The following is a 22,193-nucleotide window of genomic DNA, read 5'->3' on the forward strand; positions in this document are numbered from 1 at the left end:
ATCACCACTTGACCCCCTGGTCTCGTGTCTCAGGCCTGTGTGTTCACCGGTTGGTTGCTGACTTGACACTTGTGCGCTTCAGTAATGACCCGGTGACACGGTGAAATCGTCGGTGCTCATATAACTCTTGAGAGCGTACATATGTAACCAAATGGACCCGTACGGGTCCATTTGGTTACATATGTACGCTCTCAGAGTTACACATGGATGAAGCAATTTTTTTTTTTTACTGCGTGTCAAATCCCTTCACACTCGGGGTTTAATTGCGATCTACAATGGAGGCGGGGCTGCAAACCGCTTTTCTTGGCGTCGTATCAGACACACGCGGTGGAGCGTGAGTGCGCACTTATGCTGCAGTGTGTTTTAAAGTGAAAACATTGCTGTTTTAATGCGTCCACAGGTTTCAATGTGTTTTCGGTTAGATACACACAACGTGCTGCAGTTAAAGAGTTTTGGCACTAATGTTAAGGTGACAAGGACTTTGATCTAATTAACTCTTGGGTTCAGTCTCATTTATGGGGACAGCACCACGTGTAAAGGTGTTGTCCTTAAACAAACGGCAACAAAGAGAGAGAGAGTACACGATCCAAGCTAGAGAGTATTTTTGAAGGGTCAGAATTGTTCGATTTTGTCCAAAAAGAGAAGCAGCAGTCTTTTGATTTACTTCAGGGAACCAATAATGCAGTAGATCTATACAGGCAGATGCCAATTGTACCTTTTACATTGTGAATGCACGCACGCATGCATGCGCGAGCGCACACACACACGCACACACACACACAGAGCACTCGATATACTAGTGTTTAAATGTGTGAGCTATACATTTTTCCATGTTACACATATCCCTGACTGCCACGCGAACACACACACACACACACACACACACACACACACACACACACACACACAAACAGCACTCCCTACGCTAGTGTTTAAATGTGTTAGCTTTACATTTTTACTCTCTGTAATTCCACACAACAGGCCACAGTCCAAGCAGACAGCAGGCAGTATGTCACACATTTCTAAACACACTCTGTCACTTCAGTCCTACTGTGACATCATTCAAATGTCATAGCCCTAATTTTTTTCCCTCCCTTATTTGGGGAAGCCGTGAAGAGAGGACAAAACATCACATAGCAAATTTAAATCAAAATCATGTTTTTGACCAAGAACCAGAAAGTTACTAAAATAATGCTGAGGATATATCTCCAGATTTTGCTTTAATGGCTCATAAACGTCCATTGCACACTGTGGTATTTAAAGGCATGTTTTGCGTCTCTAAAGGCACATTTGTAAGTTTCTATTTGCATTTGCCACAAAGGGAACAAAAATACAGGGTTTTAAATCAACTGCAACCCAATGCAGTGTTTGTGGGCTTGCATCATGACTGACGAGAAGTGTGTTTTCTTGTGGTAGTGTTTGTACTTTGATCCATTGTCGCGTCGGAGTCTTTTGCTTATCTATATTCATCCTCGTGTGTGTGTGTGTGTGTGTGTGTGTGTGTGTGTGTGTGTGTGTGTGTGTGTGTGTGTGTGTGTGTGTGTGTGTGTGTGTGTGTGTGTGTGTGTGTGTGTGTGTGTGTGTGTGTGTGTGTGTGTGTGTGTGTGTGTGTGTGTGTGTGTGTGTGTTAAATCTTTAACCCATTAAAGCCGGGTGTCAACGCATCGGTGTCATTTTAGATTTATTTGGGCTATTCAAAAATAGCAGATCTACAAGCTCATAGCACGGCACTCGGTGCCGCGCTAGGAGCTTGTAGATCTGCTATTTTTTAGGGGGAAAAAAACTGTGCAAATCTTTGAATATATATATTTTTTTAAGCGAACATTTGTCAAATATTTCGTTCCAGGGACCTCCAGACGCAAAGATTTGAGTTAAATATGTTGTTTAAAAAAATATTATGTATTCAAAGATGTGCACAAAATGTTCAAGATTTTTCTAAAATAGCAGATGTACAATTTATGTCAATAGATGTCAATATATTAGATCTGCTATTTTGAAAAGCCCAAATAAATCTTAAAACGACCCGTGTGTGCGTTCCCCTGCCTTAAGGGGTTAAAGAGGCTGTGAGTCATTAGTCGTGGTGCAGAGTCAGAGTCTCATTAGAGTCTCAACCATCTGATAAAGCTATACCTGACAGAGACTTATGGCGACACATAATAATCACTAACATAAACCTGCACACTGCAGGGAGAGAGAGAGTGACAGAACGAGGTGAGGAAGAAGACTCTCTCTCTCTCTCTCTCTCTCTCTCTCTTCTTCTCGTCTCCTCCTTTGATGAGAATAGAGGGAGCGTCTCTATCTGATGGAGGAGTTTCTCTTTTCCCGTTGGCTCTCTGGGTAGGACAAGGCCTTATCTGTGTGAGGGAGAACTGATGCAGAGGAGATGTGTCCTAATGCAGTCTCTTCTGTCCCCGTCCTCTCTGGGGATACACACACACACACACACACACACACACACACACACACACACACACACACACACACACACACACACACACACACACACACACACAGCTCCTCTGTGCTGTGCTTTTGTGTGTGTGTGTGTGTGTGTGTGTGTGTCTCATTGGCTGAAAGGAGCCTAGATAGTAGCGTTTCTGTGGGGAGGGTGGCTGGTTCCTCCCTTCTCTTTTCTTCTATACAGTGAGAGACATAGCTCTCTCTCTCTCTCTCTCTCTCACTCTCTCACTCTCTCACTCTCTCACTCTCTCACTCTCTCACTCACTCACTCACACACACACACACACACACACACACACACACACACACACACACATTTTGAATACAATTCCATTTAGTTTTAGTCGAGTAAATATCATAAGATTATAGTCGACTAAAAACTACAGTTGATTTAGTCGACTAAAATGTATGTCGACGGTGCCTTGGCCGTTGATGGCGTCGTAATGGCTGATTTTACACTTCGGTCGCATGCTGAAAATAGCAGATCTACAAGCTCACAACTTGTGAGCTCCACCAGTCCCTCCCTAACATTTCTGTCTAGTTTTTATTTGTTGACGAAATTGTCAATATATTTAGTCTTAGTTTTAGTCGTCGAAGCTTCGTTTTTATTTAGTTAGTTTTCGGCAGTGACAAAAGGTAGTCGACGGACATCTTTCGTCATAGTTTTAGTCGACGAAATGTCCAGATGGGAGTTTTTTTGGACTGTGGCCTGCATGCTGCCTCTTTTATGAAGGACCACGGTGCACACACACACACACACACACACACACACACACACACACACACACACACACACACACACCCAGACCGGATATTAACCCCCCCCCACACACACACACACTCACATCACCTATTCCATTCAGAGGGCCCCATACAGTCCCCTCCTTCTATGTTAAGCCCAGTGAAACATGGAAATGTGAATCTGCTGACGGCCTCTCTTGTGTGAGGCCAGGAGAAGGGGATAGCAAGACCCAAGGGAGAGTAGTGTGTACTGTAAGAGGGCCAGTGGTGGGAAAGGTACTCAAATGTTTTACTTAACCCATTAAAACCTGAGGCGATTCTTTAAAAAAATTCAAAATCATAACAGTTTTTGGAAAGAAAAAAAAATTTTTTTTTCAAGATTTTTCAAAAATAGCAGATCTACAAGCTCATAGCGCGGCACCGAGTGCCGCGCTATGAGCTTGTAGATCTGCTGTTTTTGAATAGCCAAAGACATCTAAAGTGACACAGATGCGTTCCAGGTATCAATGTAAAAGTATCAATACTGCAATGTAGAAAAAAGGAAAAAGTCTGGAATTCTAAAATTACTGGAGTAAAAGTACAAAAGTATTGGTATCAAAATGTACTTAAAGTGCCAAAAGTATAGAAAGTACTCGTTATGCAGAATGTCCCATTTCACAAAAGTTTTCAAATGTGTAAAATGCATAAAAATCATTTGAAAATGGCAGATCTACAAGCTCACAATGTGTCGCGATGCGACACATTGTGAGCTTGTAGATCGGCTATTTTTCAAATGGCAGATAAAAGTACAATATTTGCCTCTGAGATGTAGTGGAGTAGAAGTAAAAGTACTGAAAATTGGAAATACTCCAGTAAAGTAAAAATGCCTCAAAATTGTACCTAAGTGCAGTACTTGAGTACATGTACTTAGTTACTTTACACCACTGACTGTAAGAGGGGGGGGGTGGATTCACTGCACTGTGTTGTTGTTTATCCAGATTGTAGTACGGTGTTTATCGATGATCAAACGCTGTGTGTGCGTGCGCGTGCGCGTGCGTACTAGGCTTGGGTATAGTCACGTTGCTTTTCTTTTTTCCCGCGTACACACAGGATTGTACGCATTGCGAGGAAGCAACACCTGGTTTGTGCATAAACGGAACAGAAGCCCCGAGTCGGTCTCTCTCTGCATAAGCCCAACCTGTTCTAATCATTTGAACCAGACACCGCCACAGAGCTTCCACTTTTTTCATTAGCATTTTTCCAGCCTGTAAAAAAAAATCGAAAGTGGTTAGAAACCGGGACACGACTGTCTGCATTGCAGATAGATACCCATGTCATCCATATAAGGTCAAACAATGACCCATATTCCAGTTGCTCTTAAAGCTCTGAGTCTCAAAAAGTCCAGATGAAGATCTCAACTGATCCAAACGTTGACGTTGGCAATCAATAAATACATAAATAAATAAGCGGAGCTTTTTTTCATTAGCTTGGGGTCTTCAACAGGGGGTCCGGGACCCCTAGGGGGTCCTCAGAGTTACTACAGGGGGGGCGCCAAATCTTTGTGTGATATGATTTTCTTTCTTTTTTTACATTAATCACTTGAACCCTAGCATCCCTTTTCTGAGGGGAACGTTAGCCAAACATAGCAGATCTACAAGCTCACAACGCCTCGCAGCGCGAGTCGTTGTGAGCTTGTAGATCGGCTATTTTTGGCTAACTAGGGGGTCCTTGGCCTGAAAACGTTGAGGACCCCTGCATTAGTGGCATCATGCAGACTCTTTCTTTTCTTTTTTTTGTGGAATTGCTGTTTGTCTCTGCACCTGGGCAGCCATCCACACAGCTTTTTTTATCCATGCTCCCAAGTAAAGCTCCCCTTGCCAGGTGTGGGCGGGCCTTAGGCCCACCCCTCCCCCCTCTCCCCTCTTCCCCCACCTGAAAAGAGGCCCAGTTCTTAGGGGGGGGCGGGGCTTGCAGTACCCCTCCTCTGTCTCTCTGTCTGTCTCTGACCGCAAGCTGGCCCTTCAGACTCACACACACACACACACACACACACACACACACACACACACACACACTGGTCTGCTGCAGGGCTGCTGTGTGACGGTGTGCAGCGGGACAGTGTCACCCTGTCTCACCATCACGCCTCAGCCTCTGTACTTTGATCCTCCTTCCTGAAGCCTTTTAAACGCTTCGTTAGCCTTTCTTTCACAAGGACACGGAGAGAGAGAGAGAGAGAGAGAGAGATTTTAACCCTCTACAGGGCTCTGCTGCTGCGCGACACCGTTCCCCCTGTTCGTCTCCTCTCCTTCCTTTTAGTCCTCAGTTCAAACCAATGTGGTGTCTCCCCCTCCTGTGCTTTTTTTTTTGCCTTCTATTCCTCGCTGGCTGAATATGTTCCCCCCACTACCGTTGGTAGTGATTATGATTCTGAGCACTGCAGAGCGACCGCTAAAAAGCCTCCGTTATGCTTGGTTTGCGGGAAAAATAGCAGATCTACAATCTCACAGCGCTTCGCAACGCGACGCGTCGCGAGCTTGTGGATCTGCTATTTTCGGTTTGCCCGACGCCCGCCTGCCTTGCAACTAAGTATAAATGGGCTGTGAGAGCAGGTTTTGGACCCCAGCCCTCCTCACACAGTCGACACAGCCTGAATGGAGCTCATTGACACTCTTCTTCTCTCTCTCTAACCCCCCCCCCCCCCCCCCTCTCCACACACAGACACACCAACCCCGTTCCACCCCCTCCCTCCCCTTTCCCCTGGATTGTCACACACCCCCCACCCCCTGAAAGGGCCTTTCAGGGGCCTCCAGACTAGCAGGTCGAGACCACAAAACCCTCCCTCTCGGGGGCTATAAGGCTCTGCATCAGTCAACTCGTCATGAGAGCCGGCCAAAGCGCCGTCACCGTGGTGGGGCCACAAACACAGGCTTTGTCAACTCCCATGATGGGGGGACACAAACAACATGGTTATAGTGTGTCTCTTTTTGAGACACGCTGCGCATGCAGCCATGCACAGATTCCTTATGGGTTTGTTTGTCGTCGGATAGTCTCTCAAGAACAGATTGATTCAGAGCTGCGCTTGAATCTGTCGGGAGCCCCGTTGAGCACCTATGCACGTTGGCTACAATAGGGGCGGGCCTTCAGATCAGGAAGCAAGGCCGCGCTTTACCCAATCAAATGTAGTGGGCGGGATTTACATCTGTGCGCTCGCTTCCCCCTGGAAGCAAACCGAAACTCATTTAACAATAGCGTCCTCGAAGCCGACAAAACCACGGAAAGTTAGTAACATTTTAAAAGACCTGAGGCGATTCTTTAAAAAAACAGTTTAAAAAAATAATAATAAAAAAAAAATAGCAGATCTACAAGCTTGTAGCGCGGCACTCGGTGCCGCGCTATGAGCTTGTAGATCTGCTATTTTTGAATAGCCAAAGAAATCTAAAGTGACACAGATGCGTTCCAGGTATTAATGGGTTAACTTGTTCTTTCATCATAGAAACAAGTGGGCTTAATAACCAAAACGATCCATGTTCTCTGGGAGGAGTGGTGTTAGTGTTCCGTGGAGAAATGTTGTTAGTGGGAATGAAAACGTAGGCGCACCACCGGAGGAGGAGGGCTGAGGGCATCTCCAAACCCCGGTTTCCAGTGAGCATAGGTCTAGTTAATCCCCCCCAGAGTCAAATGCAAAAGTGAAAAACAGCAGAGGGCGCCGTTTTTCCTTTTTTTTTGACGATGGGTTCCCAGATTGGTCGTCTGACAACGAACCATCTTGTGACGACTACGCCAGCACGCGTGTTCGGCCCATTGTGTTTTTTTAAGGCATAGTAACTACACAGTGAAGCAATGATGTAAAGTCACTAAGTACATATTCTCAAGTACTGTACTTAAGTAAAATGTTGAGGTATTTTTACTTTACTAGAGTATTTCCAATTGTCTATATATTGTACTTTTACTCAATACAGTTATAAAACATACATTAACCTTACTTTAGCCCTATTTTATACCTCCTAGGCTATTTGAAAATAGCCGATCTACAAGCTCACAACGCGTCACATCGAGGCGCGTTGTGAGCTTGTAGAATGGCTATTTTCAAACATTTTAGTACTTTTACTTTTGGTACTTTAAGTACATTTTGATACCAATACTTGTGTACTTTTGCTCTCCGAATTTGAATTCCGGACTTTTACTTGTAACAGAGTACTTCTACATTGCAGCATTGATACTTTTACTTAAGTAAAATATTTGGATACTTTTTCCACCACTGCGGTCCTCGATGTTAGGCCTCGATGTTAATTCAAATCAGAGAGCGTACAGATGGATCCCTATGGGTCCGTTTGTACGCTCTCAGAGTTACTGTGACGTGACCATGACACAGACTTAAGTTGAGCGTTCCATGTTTTGCAGACTGACCGCACCCTGTGCTTTTACTGTCGTGTGTGTGTGTGTGTGTGTGTGTGTGTGTGTGTGTGTGTGTGTGTGTGTGTGTGTGTGTGTGTGTGTGTGTGTGTGTGTGTGTGTGTGTGTGTGTGTGTGTGTGTGTGTGTGTGTGTGTGTGTGTGTGTGTGTGTGTGTGTGTGTGTGTGTGTGTGTGTGTGTGTGTGTGTGTGTGCGTGTGTGTGCGCGCGCGCGCGCGTTTTCTGCTCCACTCTTAGGCCATAGTACCTCTCTGAAAAATGAATGTCCCCTCTGAGGGGAGATGAATTATACATGATTGTTAAAGTTTGGGGAAAATCTTTAACTATGTCTCCCTCCCTCTTTTTTCTCTCTCCCTGAGCACAAGTAGATCCTCTCTCTACCTGCACTATTATTTACTGCTGTCTGTCCCCTCTGCCGTACGCATGTATTCCAGACGGTGACATATTTCAGTGTAACATTGTGTAGAGGCTCTGTAAATACAGAGTGTAATAACTGGATGGTGTAAGTACTCCACCCTGCCTGCTTTTAACAGGCAGCACAGTACCCGCTCCTTTTCACCTGACAGTGAGGAGTTTGCATGTGGAGGCAGAGGTGGATCTACAAGCTCACAACGCGACGCGTTGTGAGCTTGTAGATCCACCTCCTGTATCTCGGCTCCTGTGTTTTACTATGTATTTTTGGCAAAACATGCTATTTTCAACTGGGTATAACAAGAGAACGGAAGGTCACGATGACATTTATTCATTTTTTCACGGAAGCACAGTGATTTCCTCCGTGATTAGCAACCATCAGGGGATCGATCATACTGGAGATAAATATGCTGTGGTTCGTGAAAAATTAGTCGGAATGCTTAAAAATGCTGGCAGAAGCTACCTGGCAGCATTAGAAAGTGAATGTGTGAAGTAACTTCTGAAGACTAGTTGTCAACGCAGCTGAACCGGACGGACTGTCTGCTGTGAGGAACAGAGGATTCCCAGAAGCCTGGACTGTGACTGTGCTGGTGATCCATTCGCTATCAGCAGCCGTCGGCTTCTTTGATTGGCCAAACCCAACTCATCGGCTTTGTGGATTTGTTAAGCTTTGCGAGTCCTTTGTGCCACTGAACCAATAATAAGCAGTAGAGCAGTAGAGCACACATTAGGACTCATTTACAGAGCAAGACTTAAAGAACAGCATTAGAAATGTTCCGCTGGACGCTGCATCTGAGTGGACGACCGCCGATATATAGTGGTGTTGCAGTTGGAGACAAGGTGTACTCCTTTGAAGTATGCTATGATGACAACATGGATTGGATTGATGTGCACGTTTTCAACACAGTGTCTTTACGCTGGAGGACGTTGCCCCCGGCGACACCTGGAAGAGGAGAACATCACCTCGAGGTTTCCTTCTTGTGCTGTGGCACCTCAGCAGTGCTGGTTGAAGATGTCATCTACCTCTGGGGAGGTTGTCCCGAATACTCTCTCTGCAACGAGTGCAACGTGCTTTATGCATTTGATGTTGACGCCAACAGATGGTTCAAACCCAGGGTTTCTGGGACTGTTCCAGGGGAGAGGAGCTACCACTCAGCCTGTGTCTTGGGGAAGGTCATGTATATTCATGGAGGATTGACCACGACTGATTTAATTAATGACATGTACAAGTTGGACACCATCACGATGGTCTGGTCCTTAATTAACACCAGAGGTACTCCACCTCCTGCTTCATCAGGTCACTCTGCCACCATCATCGGGACAAAGATGTTTGTATTGCACCAGGGTCAGCACTGCAATGCCATCAGAGTGTTTGACACAGAGACCGACTGCTGGCTGAACACACCTTCTCCACATCATCTTCCAGAAGGACGCTACGGTCATTCAGCCTTTACCTACAATGGAGAGCTGTACATATATGGTGGTCACACCAAGGACCGGACCTTCAGTGATCTGTGGAAATTAAATCCAGAGACCTTCTCCTGGAAGAAGGTTGAGCCCAAGGGGAAAGGACCGTCTGAGACGGATGGGATAGGGTGCTGTTGCATGGTGGGAGATCGTATCGTTATCTTTGCTGGACAACAAACACCAGAGGATCTGTATATCTTAGACCTGAGTCCTAGCCTGAAGACGCTATGCAAGCTAGCAGTTATTCAGCATGGTCTGGAGCAGGCGGGACTCACACATGATGTCAGGTGGGAACTGGCAGCCACGACTACCAACAGAAACGGACACTTAAGTAAATAATAAAACAATGACATTCCTGTCCTGTTTTAACTCAGTGAATGAGTTAACTGAGTGAATGAGTTAATATGTGAATGTGTTGTATGTGCGAACGTTACCGGCGGGTCATTAAATTCACCCTCGTCGTTGTCTTTTCCAGGGCGTCCCCCAGCTGCCGTGCGCCAAGGCCCTGTACAACTACGACGGCAAGGAGCCCGGCGACCTCAAGTTCAGCAAGGGCGACGTCATCATCCTGCGCCGGCAGGTGGACGAGAACTGGTACCACGGCGAGATGGGCGGAGTCCACGGCTTCTTCCCCACCAACTTCGTGCAGATCGTCAAGCCCCTCCCCCAGCCGCCGCCCCAGTGCAAAGCCCTCTACGACTTCGAGCTGAAGGACAAGGAGGCCGACAAGGACTGTCTGCCCTTCTCCAAGGTGAGACTCGCGTCTGTAGGCCCTGTCACCGTTATTACAGAATCGCCCTAATGGCAATCTGTTTGAGATGATCGCAATCTGTTTGAGATGATCACAATCTATTTGAGATGATCACAATCTATTTGAGATGATCACAATCTGTTTGAGATGATCACAATCTATTTGAGATGATCACAATCTATTTGAGATGATCACAATCTGTTTGAGATGATCACAATCTATTTGAGATGATCGCAATCTGTTTGAGATGATCACAATCTGTTTGAGATGATCACAATCTGTTTGAGATGATCACAATCTGTTTGAGATGATCACAATCTATTTGAGATGATCGCAATCTGTTTGAGATGATCGCAATCTGTTTGAGATGATCACAATCTGTTTGAGATGATCGCAATCTGTTTGAGATGATCGCAATCTATTTGAGGCACTGACTACGCTGTCTCCGTGCATTTGGTGTATTTACCTTGTGTTTACCTTGCTTACTGTAAATCACTCTGGAATAAGAGCATTGATTGTAAATCAATGTTGAAAAAAAATCCTATATCATATATTTTCAAACCTTTTCAAAAATATTGTAAATTGCCGATCTACAAGCTCAAAATGCGTGAGCTTGAAATTATTGCTTGGGGGAGAAAAGTTTTTTTTTTCATAATGTTCCAATGTTCAACAACAGAAACACAATTCAATCGTTAAATCGCAAAAAGTAAAAATGTCATAATCGTGACAGCCCCTAGGTGAGAGAGAGAGACACACACAGACAGACAGACAGACAGACAGACAGACAGACAGACAGACAGACAGACAGACAGACAGACACACACACCCCTCGCCAGTCGCCACCCCCCCGGGTGCTGCCACGTTGGTAACGGCCAGGGCTAAAAAAAGGGACTCTAATTAGGGTGACGCACTTTTCACTCTGTCTCTCTTTCTCCCCCAAGCAATAATTTACAGTTCCAAACACTCTGCAACGAGAGGGTTAGAGAGAGAGAGGGTTGTCCACTCAGAGAGAGAGAGAGAGAGAGAGAGAGAAAGGGTTGTCCACTCAGAGAGAGAGAGAGAGAGAGAGAGGGTTGTCCACTCAGAGAGAGAGAGAGAGAGAGAGGGTTGTCCACTCTGAGAGAGAGAGAGAGAGAGAGAGAGAGAGGGTTGTCCACTCAGAGAGAGAGAGAGAGAGAGAGAGGGTTGTCCACTCAGAGAGAGAGAGAGAGAGAGAGAGAGAGAGGACTGTCCACTCAGAGAGAGATGAGCAGCTGTAATTAAATGTGTACGGTAGAGTCGGTACAGCACACAAGCTATATGGACCAAGACGTAGTTCAGTGTTCCCCATACACAGTTACACAGGTGATTTAATGGTGAAGAAAGTACAGATGGATACGTTTGTACTGTCTTCAGCGTTGAAATTAAACACCAAGGATTTAGCTGTGTGTACGAGTCTGGAACATGAACAGCACACAAGCAATATGGACCAAAACTTGAGCTCAATGTTTGAGTGTTGATTTTGACAGCAAATTTTGATTCAGTTTTAGTCAAAGTCCTTTGAATAAAATTCCATTTTAGTTTTAGTCATATTTCAGTCATCTGAAATGTTTTAGTTTTTGTCTAGTTTTAGTCGACTAAATATCATAAGATTATAATATACAGTTGATTTAGTCGACTAAAATGTATGTTGGCGGTGCCTTGATGGCGTCGTAATGGATGATTTTACACTTGGTTGCATGCTGAAAATAGCCGATCTACAAGCTCATAACGCGTCGCGCTGCGACGCTTTGTGAGCTTGTAGATCTGCTATTTTCAGAGCGCAACACCTGAGCGCAACCAAACATAAAATAACTCTCTTCTCCACTCGTCCCTCACTAACATTTTAGTCTAGTTTTTATTTGCTGACAAAATTGTCAATATATTTTAGTCTCAGTTTTAGTCATCGTAGCTTTATTTAGTTTTTATTTAGTTTTTGTCAGTGAAAAAAGGCAGTCGACCAACATTTTTCTTCATAGTTTTAGTCGACGAAACACTACAATGTTTCCTCTTCAGAAAAAAAGAACTTTCACACCGATACCTAAAAGAAAATCTGAAGGAGACCAAGCTAAAAAAATCTGCCTTTTGCGAGGGAAGCACACCTGTACCTCGTCTCCCTGATGTACAAATGGGGAAAATGCTGTAGGAATATATGAATCCCACTCTGCCAGGGTTACTGTAATGTGTCTTGATGTAACTGTCAAATGCTGTACTGTTTTTTTATTTATTTATGCCAAGCGGAGAAAAGAAAGAGAAGGCAAAATGCTTAGTGGGCTGTTTTCCATACGGAGTTCTCTATATTAAGCTGCTTTGTTTTACTCCCGGGCACACTGCCTTTAATAAAGCACCCCCCCGACACACACACACACACACACACACACACACACACACACACACACACACACACACACACACACACACACACACACACACACACACACACACACACACACACACACACACACACACTTACCAACCATCGCCTCACTATTCCAGCTTCTGTCTCACTAAGTATTCGTTCCTAGAGGACGGGGAACTTGTTAACAGCATACTTAACAATGTTCTGCCCGGTAACAAGGCTTCTCTCTCTCTCTCTCTCTGTCTCTCTCTCTCTCTCTCTCTCTCTCTCTCTCTCTCTCTCTCTCTCTCTCTCTCTCTCTCTCTCCGTCTCTCTCTCTGTCTCTCTCTCCTCGCACATTTCAGGATGATATCTTGACTGTTATCCGCCGAGTGGATGAGAACTGGGCAGAGGGAATGCTGGGAGATAAAATAGGAATCTTCCCCATCTCGTATGTTGAGGTAAGCAGAAGTTGTTAGACGAATTCCTTGAAACATCACAAACCCCCCCCAGCTCCCCCTGCTCCCCCCCCCCACCTCCCCCCCCGCCCCCATCTCCCCCCCCCGCCGCGGTACCCGAGGCGGAACACGAGAGAGTGACTAGTTTCTCTTGATGAAGTCAGCCGAAATCCTCCTTCCTTTCACCTTTGGTGAAATGCTGAAATATGTATTTCAGAGAAGCACCGAAGGGTGTCTTTGAAGTTTACAGGCGGTTAGACGGCTCCGATTTCTCTCTCTCTCTCTCTCTCTCTCTCTCTCTCCATCTCACTCTTTTTTTTCTCCAAGCCTAATTTATGCTTTCGGCAGAGATGTAAGTGTTTTGCGGGCATCAGAGTGTCACAACACCAACGCAGGTTCGACAGCTTTTGACGTCAAGGAGAGTCGTCGGCGGCGGGTGGCGCGCACACCTGCCCGTATGTGTCTGTGTCGCCGTCGTCATCCTAGGTTGCCAGGGTTGCCAGAACTGCTTATTATAATTTCCCCGCACGATTTTATTTGAAAATAGCCGATCTACAGCTTGTAGATCTGCTATTTTCAAATAGCTGATGTACATGTTAAAGTACTCATGTGGCCCATATAGTCGCTTCTTTTGGGCTGTTTTTTTTCCTAGACCTGGTTGCTTGTTTCTCTCACAGAATCTGGCAACACTGCCTAGGTGTTGTGCAGCTGTGTGAGTGCATTGGCTGAAACACAGGCGCTCGGGTGGCGCAGTGGTAACGTCCCTGTGCCGCCACCACGGAGGTTGTGGGTTCGAATCCCCACCGCGGTGCGTCCGGCTTTGTTCGAGCGTCTATAGGAACACAATTGACCCGTGTTCGGGGGGAGGGAAGCCGGGCGGGGGAGGAGGGTGATAATGGTCATTGTACGGGCTGGGGGGGGGGGGGGCGACATCTGTCAGAGGGGTGTTGGGGTAGGACGAAGGTTCTGCGCCCTCCCGGTGGGGGCTCCTCACTGACAGGTGAGTCAGTAGGGTACAACAGCAGTGACAACACAGAGACGTTTATGGCACACATTGTGTGCCATAAACGTTTTTGAGAAGCTATGCGTTATGTGCCATAAACGGTCCGGACCGTTTTTGGCCAATTTAAAAAAATATATATTTTGCCCACGTGGGGGCGCTCTAACGAAACTTTGGGATCATCCAAGGAGTCTCTAAGAAGGAGAGGCCGGATGTGGATCCATGTCAAAAATGCTTCCGGTTGTCCGCTCCAATGTTAACTCCTTTGACTAAAAGCTTAATATCTCCTATTTCTTTTTAACGTGGTGGAAGTGAGCCGTTTTCGATCGGCGATCACTCTGCAACGGAGGATCGCGTTAGAAATATTATTGTTCCAGGCGTTAGTCGGGACCCTCCGCCGTCTCGAAACGCACGCTTTGTTTACATGCACGTCCTCGGCAGGGCTTCTTCAGCACGAAACATATCAATGTAAGTGGATGGAACACAATGTGTTAATTGGCATAACGACTAAATTGGGGAGAACAAGGGGTAAATTTTTTTTGGCTACTCTAAATTTAGAAGAAGGAAAAAAAAGAAACACAGTCAAGATGTAGTGTAGGAATATAAAGGCACAATCCACTGGGCTTGTGGTCTGGTTGCCATAGCAAAAAGGCAGATTGTCGCTTATTAACCAGTAATAACTTAAAGGGATACTTCACTTTCACATAAAATAAACATTAAAAATATATATTAAAAAAAAATGAAAGAAGTTATGGCAAAATAAAGGCCCCCTCACACATTAGTAGGACACTCTAATGCGTGAGGGGGCCATGAATTTTCCATTACTTTTTTCATTTATTTTTAATATATTTTTTAAATGTTTCCCCCCGCCGAAAGTGAAGTATCCCTTTAAACCCTATATATACTTTGTTGTACGTACAAACAGCAAAAATAGCCTGTCTACTAAGCTCACAACGTGTCAGGACGTGTAAGCTTGTAGATCTGCTCTTTCCGTCCGAATGTTTGCCTTATTAACGACTTGCCCAGAATAGGGACGCTAGGGTAGCCTGGTAAACCCTCCCTCCGGAAATCTCATTTCCATTTGATTTCAGGAGTGAGCCTGGCCTGATCGCCCATTCTGCAATATTGGCTGTGGGCTGGAGTTGGGCGGGAGTAATACCGTTGACTGACAACCCCTTCAGCCAATGATCGTTTTTCCCCTTCAGCCAATCAGCAGTTCACCAGTCTAATGTGACGCAACGGGACTTTTGAGACGGCCATGCCCAAAATGGGTTGCCTTATTCGGATACATGGGTGTCACTGCCCGCCCCTACCGGTTCTCTACATTTTTATTTTTAAATAGGCTCTGTCATGATTAACACATTGAATGCCAATCGCGTAGATCTACGCGAACCTATTTAAAGCCGCAGCGTGCCAGTCGCGTAGATCTACGCGAACCGCCGATTCGCATTGAAAATTTTCCAGGTGCACTTTCGGATTTTTTTTTATCCATTTCCGTTTCCGGTTTGATGACCGGAAACGGAATTATTCGGGTTCCGGTTTTTTCGATCGTATCCGCTTCCTGTCTGGGATCCTGTTTAAAACTCGATTTTCTCGGTTGTTGTTTTTCTCCTCGCTGATCACTGTTTAGCGTTGATCCGCTGTATCTTCAAGATGGCGGCTCGGATTTGGAAACAGTTTTCGCTGGCCGTTTCTCACAGATCCGCTGTGTGTTTAGAACCAAATGAACGCGCACTTTTAACTTATTTAGCAAGGTCTGTGGCGACATGAAAAAAACAAAAAAACAACAATAAAACGCTGGCACTGGTGAGTACATTATGATATTAACCTCTGGCATGGAATGTGTTAATAGACCACATATATGAAGTTGAACAACTAAATTCTATCCAAACGATATCTTATAAGTAAATTCCATGCCTCAAAATAGAAGTTTGAGAGCTTTTTGAAGTTAAAAAATAGCGGAGAAAATAGTGGACAGAAAAGATGGCTGCCGTTCGTGTTTTGTCGGCTGCATTCAAGCTGCACTCGGTGCCATTCGGGCTCACTCGAACTCGCCAACTGATTGGCCAACTGTCGCTGTCAATCACAGAACGATGTGCGACGACGCTGATAGGCTCGGTTAGTTGGTAATTCCACTAGAAACCCCCACAATGGGCAATCAGGCCAGACTCACTCCTGGAATCAAATGGAAATGAGATTTCCGGAGGGAGGGTTTACCAGGCTAACGCTAGGGTTCATGAGGTTAACTATAAATGTAAAACTTTGTGTGACAGTGTTCTGTCTGCTGACACTTTTGTCGTCGTCGTCGTCGTCGTCCCCCCCCCCACCACCGAGGCATGAAAAGGTGTTCCTCAAAGCGTTGGTTCTCAAAGTGGGGTCCGGGGACCCCCAGGGGTCCTTTGGGGGGTACCAGGGGGGTCCCCAGCCATTTTAACCCCTTTATCCATATTTTATACTTTGGGCTGTTAAAAAATAGCAGAGATCTGCTATTTTTGTGAAGAATTGTGGAAATCTTTGAATATACAGTATATTTTTTAAAGCGAACATTAGTAACTCAAATCTTTGCTTCCGGGGGGGGGGGGTCCCTGGCCGCGGCCAAATACCTATAATTTTGGGTGGTCCTTGACATGAAAAAGTGTGAGAACCACAGCTTCAAAGCATCAGCAGTGATCCGTATACATAATGAAACATCATTGACACGACTCCTGCGCCAAAGCCTCGTCTGCAGCCAGAACCTGGTATCTGCTCAGCCATCATCCTCCTCCTCCCCCGCTCGCTGCAGTGCTCTGATACACGGCAAGGCTCTCTCGTGACACCTCTGCAGTGGTGGAAAAAAGTACTCAAATTCTTTACTTAAGTAAAAGTACCAATACTGCAATATAGAAATACTCTGTAAAAGTAAAAGTCCAGAATTCAAAATTTACTAGTAAAAGTACAAAAGTATTGGCACCAAAATGTACTTAAAGTACCAAAAGTAAAAGTACTAAAATATTTGAAAATAGCAGATCTACAAGCTCACAACGCGTCGCATCGCGATGCTTTGTGAGCTTGTAGATCTGCTATTTTCAAATAGCCTAGGTATAAAATAGGGCTAAAGTGGTTAATGTATGTTTTCTAATGTAATAACGTATACCTGCAAAGTAACTAGTAACTAAAGTTTTCAAGTAATTGTAGTGGAGTAAAAGTACAATATTTGGATCCGAGATGTAGTGGAGTAGAAATAAAGGACTGGAAATTGGAAATACCCAAATAAAGTACAAATACCTCAAAATTGTACTAAGTACAGTACTTAAGTAAATGCTTTCCACCACTGCCTGCCGTTTATGTTGTGTGACTCCCCTATTCCCTCACACCCCCGACATCTCGTCGGGGGTGTTTCACAGAAAAGCGTTTTTTTTTTTTTTTAGCAGAATAACAGACTAAATTGTTTGTGCTCTCTGTGGAGGGTGAGGGATAATACACACTGCTGCTGCTGCTGCTGCTGCTGTTCTTGTTCCATGAATAAATAAGGACAACACGATGGAAGGTGAAAGTAGCTCAGAGCAGTTCTCTGCTTCTTTACAGTAAGACAAATCTGGTTCAAAGTTTTCTCTCTGGTTTGTCGGTGCGTTTTTTTTTTTTTTTTTAGCCCATTCAATCCGGGGACTCATTTGTGTCATTTTTAGATTTCTTTGGCTATTCAGAAATAGCAGATCTACAAGCTCATAGCGCGGCATGAGCTTGTAGATCTGCTATTTTAGAAAAATATAGTTTTTAATATATTTTTTTTATTGAATTTTTTTTTTTAAAGCGAACATTTGTAACTCAAATCTTTGCTTCTGGGGGGTCCCTGGAACAACATATTTTACAAATGTTTGCTTTTTAAAAATATATATTTAAAGGTTTGAACAAATCCTCCCGAAAAAAATAGCCGATATACAAGCTCGTAGTGCGGCACCGAGTGCCGCGCTACGAGCTTGTATATCTGCTATTTTTTGAATAGCCAAAGAAATGTAAAAATTACAGATTATTTCCCGGACTAAATGGGTTAAACACCTTTCCCACTTGTTTGTGGACGGGAGGAGTAAAGGCTGGTGTTGACATTAAACGCTGACAAGGCTCCAGACACGCTGATGATGATGTTGAACTTATGTTAATCCTCATATCTGATTCAGCGGGTGAATCAGAGACACGCACGCCTTTTCTTTTTTTTCCTTTTTTTACTCACTTTCCTCTTCCCAATTTAGTCGTTACGCCAATTAACTCCTCCCCACACGTGTGTCTGTGTGTTGTCGCTGCCGTTGTAGCCTCGATCTCCAGGCTTTTATTTTCCTTCGCGTTTTGCTCAAAAATAAGAGCCTGGACCAAGCTGTTGACTTTCCTGGCATAGGAAGTGGGAGTCAACCATTCATTTCCCCGACCAACCAGAGTGCAGTGGGCGTCGCTCCAAATGTTTTGACGTCAGGGCTCTCAATGCTGCACATTGGGGGAGGAGGAGGGGCGCGGGGCGGGGGCGGGCGCACAGATCGGTGAACCAATGGGAGCCCATTGGGACGGGCTCCCATTGGGACGGGCTAGGGCAGGCTACTGCCGTTGACTCTCGTCTGACTCTCCTGCCAGTGAGGAGCCACCACCGGGAGGACGGAGAGCCTTCGTCCTTCTCCTCCCTGCTGACAGGTTCCCCATCTGCAGCCTGTAGGCTTCCCTCCCCCGAACACGGGCCAACTGTGTTCGTATGGACCAGGGGTGGGCAGCGTTCCCACCGGACATGAAGTCGCATCGAGCGGTGCTCCAGCTGGGAAAATCCCACGTTTGAATAATAGTCCATTTATAAAGCTCTTTTATCCAAAGCGCTGTACATAGATTGTGCATTACATTTACCCATTCACACACACATTCACACACCGATGGCGGAGGAAACCATGCAATGCACCAACCTGCTCATCAGGAGCAATTAGGGGTTCAGTGTCTTGCTCAAGGACACTTCCACACTAACTCTGGGGGGAGCCCGGAATCGAACTGGGGACCTCATCCGACCGCTCTACTGGCCACTGCCGCCCCTGAGCCACTGCCGCCCCTGAATGAACACGTTTGTCCCAGCAACCAAAAGGACGCGATTCAAGCTATTTAGAAAGATAGTTTTGCGTCCAGTCTGAATAAACCTGAAGTGTTTAAACCCTCCTCATTTAGCTGGGGACCCCCTGGCTGGAACCCCCTCAAGGATCCCCCGACTCCCAATTTGAGAACCGGTGCATTATCATTATGAACAACTACTATTCTCTCTCTCTTCCTCTGTCATTCCCACCCAAAGCCCCCAGAACCCAGTGGTTGCATTGAAGCGCATTGGACATGCTGGCCATTCATAGGTACTGCAGCTGGGGCCACTGTACATGAACGAGCTAAAACGGTTTCGATCAATGGCCTCGACTCACAGGCTTGTGCCCGAGCTTGTGCACGGGGGTTGTGCACGAGCTTGTGCACGGGGGTTGTGCACGGGGGTTGTGCACGGGGGTTGTGCACGGGGGTTGAGCACCGATGTGACGCAAAACGTGTCACAGAAGCCCAAAATAGGCCCCGCCCATCATATTTCTCAACCCGGAAGAAGGGGTGATTTCGGCCCATGTGCTGGGTGAGCAATTCAATGCAAGTGGATGGGAGGGGATATCCGGTGCCCTCTCTATTATTGGGCGGTGAAACCGCCCCTATAAGTGAGATTTGGAAAAATGTACATTTTCCTGCGCTGTGATCTGGGCCCAGGAAATTTGTAGAATTATCCTGCGCTGTGATTGGCCAATCACAGTCTATTCAGGACTGTGATTGGCCAGTGTCACATGACACATGTGCATAGCCCTATATAAGCAACCATAACTTGAAAAAAACCATAAGTTTGTTTTTTTCAAGTTATGGTTTCGTCCATCATAAAGAGTGTTTCAATAAATGTATTTATCTTTTGTACATGATTGGTTGACTCCATTCAGTATTGTGATTAGCTAGCAAGACACCGCCCACTTCACACAGGGTGTGATTTTTTTTAACTCTATGTTCCCTTCCCTCCTCTCTCTCTCTCTCCCTCTCTCTCTCCTCCAACAGTTCAACTCAGCAGCCCGTCAGCTCATAGAGCTGGACAAGCCGTCGGACTCCTCCGGTGTCGGCGGCGGGGTTGGGGACCCGACTGTGGATGTGGGGGCCTCCTCCTCCTCCTCCTCTTCGTCGTCGGGGCCCCAGAGCAACGGCGGCGGCGGGGGCCAGCAGCGGGCGGCCGAGAAGAAGAACAGCAAGAAGCGCCACTCCTTCACCTCGCTCACCATGTCCCACAAGCCCTCGCTGGCGCCGCCCCCTCAGCGCCACTCCATGGAGATCAGTGGGCCCGTGCTCATCAGCTCCAGCAACCCCACGGCGGCCGCGCGCATCGGAGAGCTCACCGGGGGGCTCTCCTGCAGCGCCCCCTCCCAGGTGAGGACACACACACACACACTCACACTCACACTCACACTCACACACACACACACACACACACACACACACGTACACACACACACACACACACACACTGCGTCAGCAGCACTAGGGTGGAGGAGGAGCGGAGGGAGTATAGCTGCTGCATTGCAGCTATATATATATATATATATACGTACTCTAGTCCCCGGCCCCCAAATTTTTACCCTCTGCCAAGCTTGGTGAAGGGCAACAACAAAATATACCCTCCCTGTTGATCTTTAGGGACGTTGGTTCTCAAAGTGGGGTCCGGGGGGGGGGGGGGTTCCAGGGGGTCCCCAGCTAAATGTGTTAATATAGCATCACAATAATTATTTTAACCACTTTAACCTTTTATACTTTGGCTATTTTTGAAAAATCGTGAAAATTTGTGCAAACCTTTGAATATATATATATTTTTTAAGCGAACATTTGTAACTCAGATCTTTGCTTCTGGGGGGGTCCTTGAGAACAAAATATTTTGAGTTCGGGGCCCGCGGCCAAATACATATCGTTTTTGGGGGTCCTTGACATGGAAAAAGTTTGAGAACCACTGCTTTAGGAAACTTTTTAGGCGTGTGATGAATCGGGTGTGTTTTTTGCCAGAGAGAGCCTTAAGGCCCTGATTTTGTAACTTGGCTGCGGCGTCGTGTGGTGCACATCAAACTGGAAGATCTACAAGCTCAAGAACGCGTCGCAGCTTATCTCTGTTTCGTTCCCTGAAGTGAGGATTTTACCCCCACCCCCTCCCCCCACACACACACACACACACACACACACACACACACACACACACACACACACACACACACACACACACTTTCTTCAACACAACATTCGAGAGCAAAACGCTTCCAGATTCGACACCAACTTGTTTGTTGGCCGCGGTCCGTGCGTCGCCCCGATGCACGCATACCACCGCTTCTCTCTCTCTGTTGATCAAGGCGTCTTGGGTGACATGTCCCCCCCCCCCCCCCCCCCCCCGCTCTCTCTAGACACAGCTGACATGTCAACATCCTGTTTGGCTTGTGTCAGAGAAGTCACGCAAACTCATAAAGCGGTATCCACATCTATCCCGCAACACTTCTCGTTTCTCTTGTTTTTTTTGAGTCGACATTCCAGCTCTCTCCCACTGTCAGCAATTACCCCGAGCCCCCCCCCCCCTCCTCTCCCTTAACCCCCCCCCCCCCCCCCCCCCCCAACAACCCATCATAGCCAACAGGCCATCGCTCCATCCAAGCGTTTTGAAATCACGGATGCGTGACTCCACTCGCCTGCGAAAGAGGAGAGAGAGAGGGAGAGAGAGGAAGAGAGAGAGAGAGAAAAAAACTCTCAACAGCTCGGGCCCCCGAGGTTTCCACAGCAACCCTTTAGAAAAGGCTACAGCTCCCAGCTGCTGTGTGACTGACTGACTGACTGACTGACTGCCAGGCGAGAGGCACTAGAGACGCAGTGGTTCTCAAACTTTTTCGTGCCAAGGAAAGGAACCTCCAAACTGATATGTATTTGGAAAAGGTTTTGCAAAAGGGACCCCTAGAAGAGAAGATTTGTGTTAAAAACACGTTCAAGATGTTGCAAAAAAATTCAAAAATAGCAGATGTACAAGCTCGCAGCTTTTATGCAAAAAAATACTAAAAGCTTATAATACTTTTATGAAGTATAAGTATTGAAAATCGGAAATACTCCAGTAAAGTAAAAAATACCT

The 22,193-nt window shown here is 46.1% G+C and overlaps 1 protein-coding gene across 1 annotated transcript in view; it reads left to right on the forward strand.

Moving 5' to 3' along the window:
* Positions 1–22,193, forward strand: part of sh3rf1 (SH3 domain containing ring finger 1) — a 101,152-nt gene that overhangs the window by 38,566 nt on the left and 40,393 nt on the right. Inside the window, exons 3-5 of the mRNA XM_080431324.1 lie at positions 9,946–10,221; positions 12,943–13,038; positions 20,105–20,467. Coding sequence (XP_080287450.1) covers positions 9,946–10,221; positions 12,943–13,038; positions 20,105–20,467 — 735 coding nt within the window. The remainder of the gene's footprint in view (positions 1–9,945; positions 10,222–12,942; positions 13,039–20,104; positions 20,468–22,193) is intronic.

This window comes from Gymnoscopelus braueri (assembly GCF_963280865.1).
Source record: "Gymnoscopelus braueri genome assembly, chromosome: 6".
In the NCBI taxonomy this organism is placed as follows: Eukaryota; Metazoa; Chordata; class Actinopteri; order Myctophiformes; family Myctophidae; genus Gymnoscopelus; species Gymnoscopelus braueri.